General features: G+C 53.0%; 1 protein-coding gene across 1 annotated transcript in view; it reads left to right on the top strand.

Annotated features, from left to right (window-relative positions):
- Positions 1 to 1,578: 1,578 nt before the first annotated feature.
- The window catches only part of LOC104404337 (multidrug and toxin extrusion protein 2-like), a gene marked incomplete at its 5' end in the record, with an annotated part of 6,849 nt that continues 6,690 nt past the window's right edge, over positions 1,579 to 1,737 (top strand). The window contains one exon of the mRNA XM_010012742.1: positions 1,579 to 1,680. Within this exon, the coding sequence (XP_010011044.1) occupies positions 1,579 to 1,680 (102 nt within the window). The remainder of the gene's footprint in view (positions 1,681 to 1,737) is intronic.

Here is a 1,737-nt window from a genome sequence, read left to right as displayed (position 1 = left end):
CGGCACGGCTCCGCGGCCCGGTCCCTGCCGCCCGCAGCCCATGCCCGCTGCTAAAGGGAGTTCAAACGCCACCATTCATTCCTTAACTGACATCTAAATGCTGCTGCTTCGCCACAGGAATTCCTGGTGCTGTCCAGCGCGGTCCGCCTGGCAGCGGGGCTATAAAACAGCGGTGGACTTGAGAAGGGGGGAAAAGCCGTTAAATAACCCTGTGAAGGCAGGGTGCAGCCCCGGCACTGCCATGTGCCCCTCAGGTGACAGTAGGTCGCTTTGCTAGATGCCAGCTCCATGGCCAGCCCTTCACCAGACTCTGGGTGCAGAGGTACCCAATGGTCCTGAAGTCCGCCATGGACTGCTGTTTGTCTGGAAGGAGATGCATCCTTTAGCGGTCAGGGATGGATGAGGCAGCACTGGCCACATTTTGGGGAGCGTGCACCACAGCCCCGGTCTAAATCCATTGCACATGAAGTTGTGTGCTTTGAATCTTCTACTCTACCTTGTAAATAAGTACCAACTGTGAACTTCTCAGAGAGGTCCACCCTGACATCACAGCACTGACTTGCTGTGATCAGGTAGCAGAGGAAGTACAGATGAGTTTCAGTTTCCGTTCAGTTTCTGAACACATCAGTACCAGCTCAGTTCCCTTAACCATTTCCCCTGTGGCACAGCCTGCTTTTCTGTGTGCACAGATCACCTCAAAACCAAACCTACAGCTGCCATTAGCTAATGATCATTTCACGTCAACCCCTGTGCTGGAACAACAGGAGGTATGGACCCCTCCTGCAGGGATTACTCACAGCAGCAGGTCGAACATGCCCGGTCCTGACAGGAGGACTGGAGAGGAGAAGGTTTTGTTCTGTTCTTCCTCTGATCCCCCATAGGAGCTGGTTCTCTGCTGGTGCTGGGCTCTTGGCTTGTCAGCTGCTGGGTGGAAAGGAGCGTGAGCAGAACCTGAGCATAGTTCCCAGCTGTGCCCACCCCTCAGTGGGTATAAACATCTCTAACTCCTACCATCTGGTTCTAGCTGTGCCATGACTCTGTGCCTTGGATGCCTGTAGAGGGGCCATCCTCTTGCCAAGGGGAAAGGAGGCCTGGAGTGCAATCCCTACTACAGCATCGTTAAGCCTTGCTGTAGCCCCTGGCGAGGAACAAGCAGGCTGGACTTGGTGTCTTTCCAGGAGGAGAGGACATTGCAGTTTGGGAGGAGAGTTTTCCCAAATGCACAAGAGTGGAAAAGCACTGGGTTTTTTTTTTTTTTTTCCTCTCTCTCTGTGCATCCTTCATCCTGAAAAAGAGGATTTCTACTGAACCTGTTAAGCTCCACGTAAACAAGGCCATCTGGCAGATTGGCTGTGTAGCACCAAAATACCACAGGGCAGGTAGAGGTCTGCTTTGAAAGACTGACAGTTCTGGAGTCAGCTTCTCTACCCCAGCAGTGCTGGCGAGCAGGGACAGGACAGCAGAGCCTATGAACAGTAGGAAACCTGGCTGTTCATAGTCTGACTCCTGGAGCAGGGGTGGTGCTCCTCAAGTGCTAATGGGTCCTCATCTCACCATGTCCTTCTCCTCCCATCCTAGTTTGTCGCCCAGTTGCTGGGGTTCCTGATCAGCGTGGTCAGCTCCATCTTCTGTGGCCACCTGGGGAAAGCCGAGCTGGATGCTGTGACACTGGCTGTGTCAGTACGTATTACTCTGATTCCCATCTGATTTCAAACATAAATTATGTGTCACTGTAAA

This window comes from Nestor notabilis, unplaced genomic scaffold (assembly GCF_000696875.1).
Source record: "Nestor notabilis isolate BGI_N333 unplaced genomic scaffold, ASM69687v1 scaffold27264, whole genome shotgun sequence".
NCBI lineage: Eukaryota > Metazoa > Chordata > Aves > Psittaciformes > Psittacidae > Nestor > Nestor notabilis.
The sequence above is the reverse complement of the archived record's forward strand: the minus strand, read 5'-3'. Positions and strand labels throughout refer to the sequence as shown.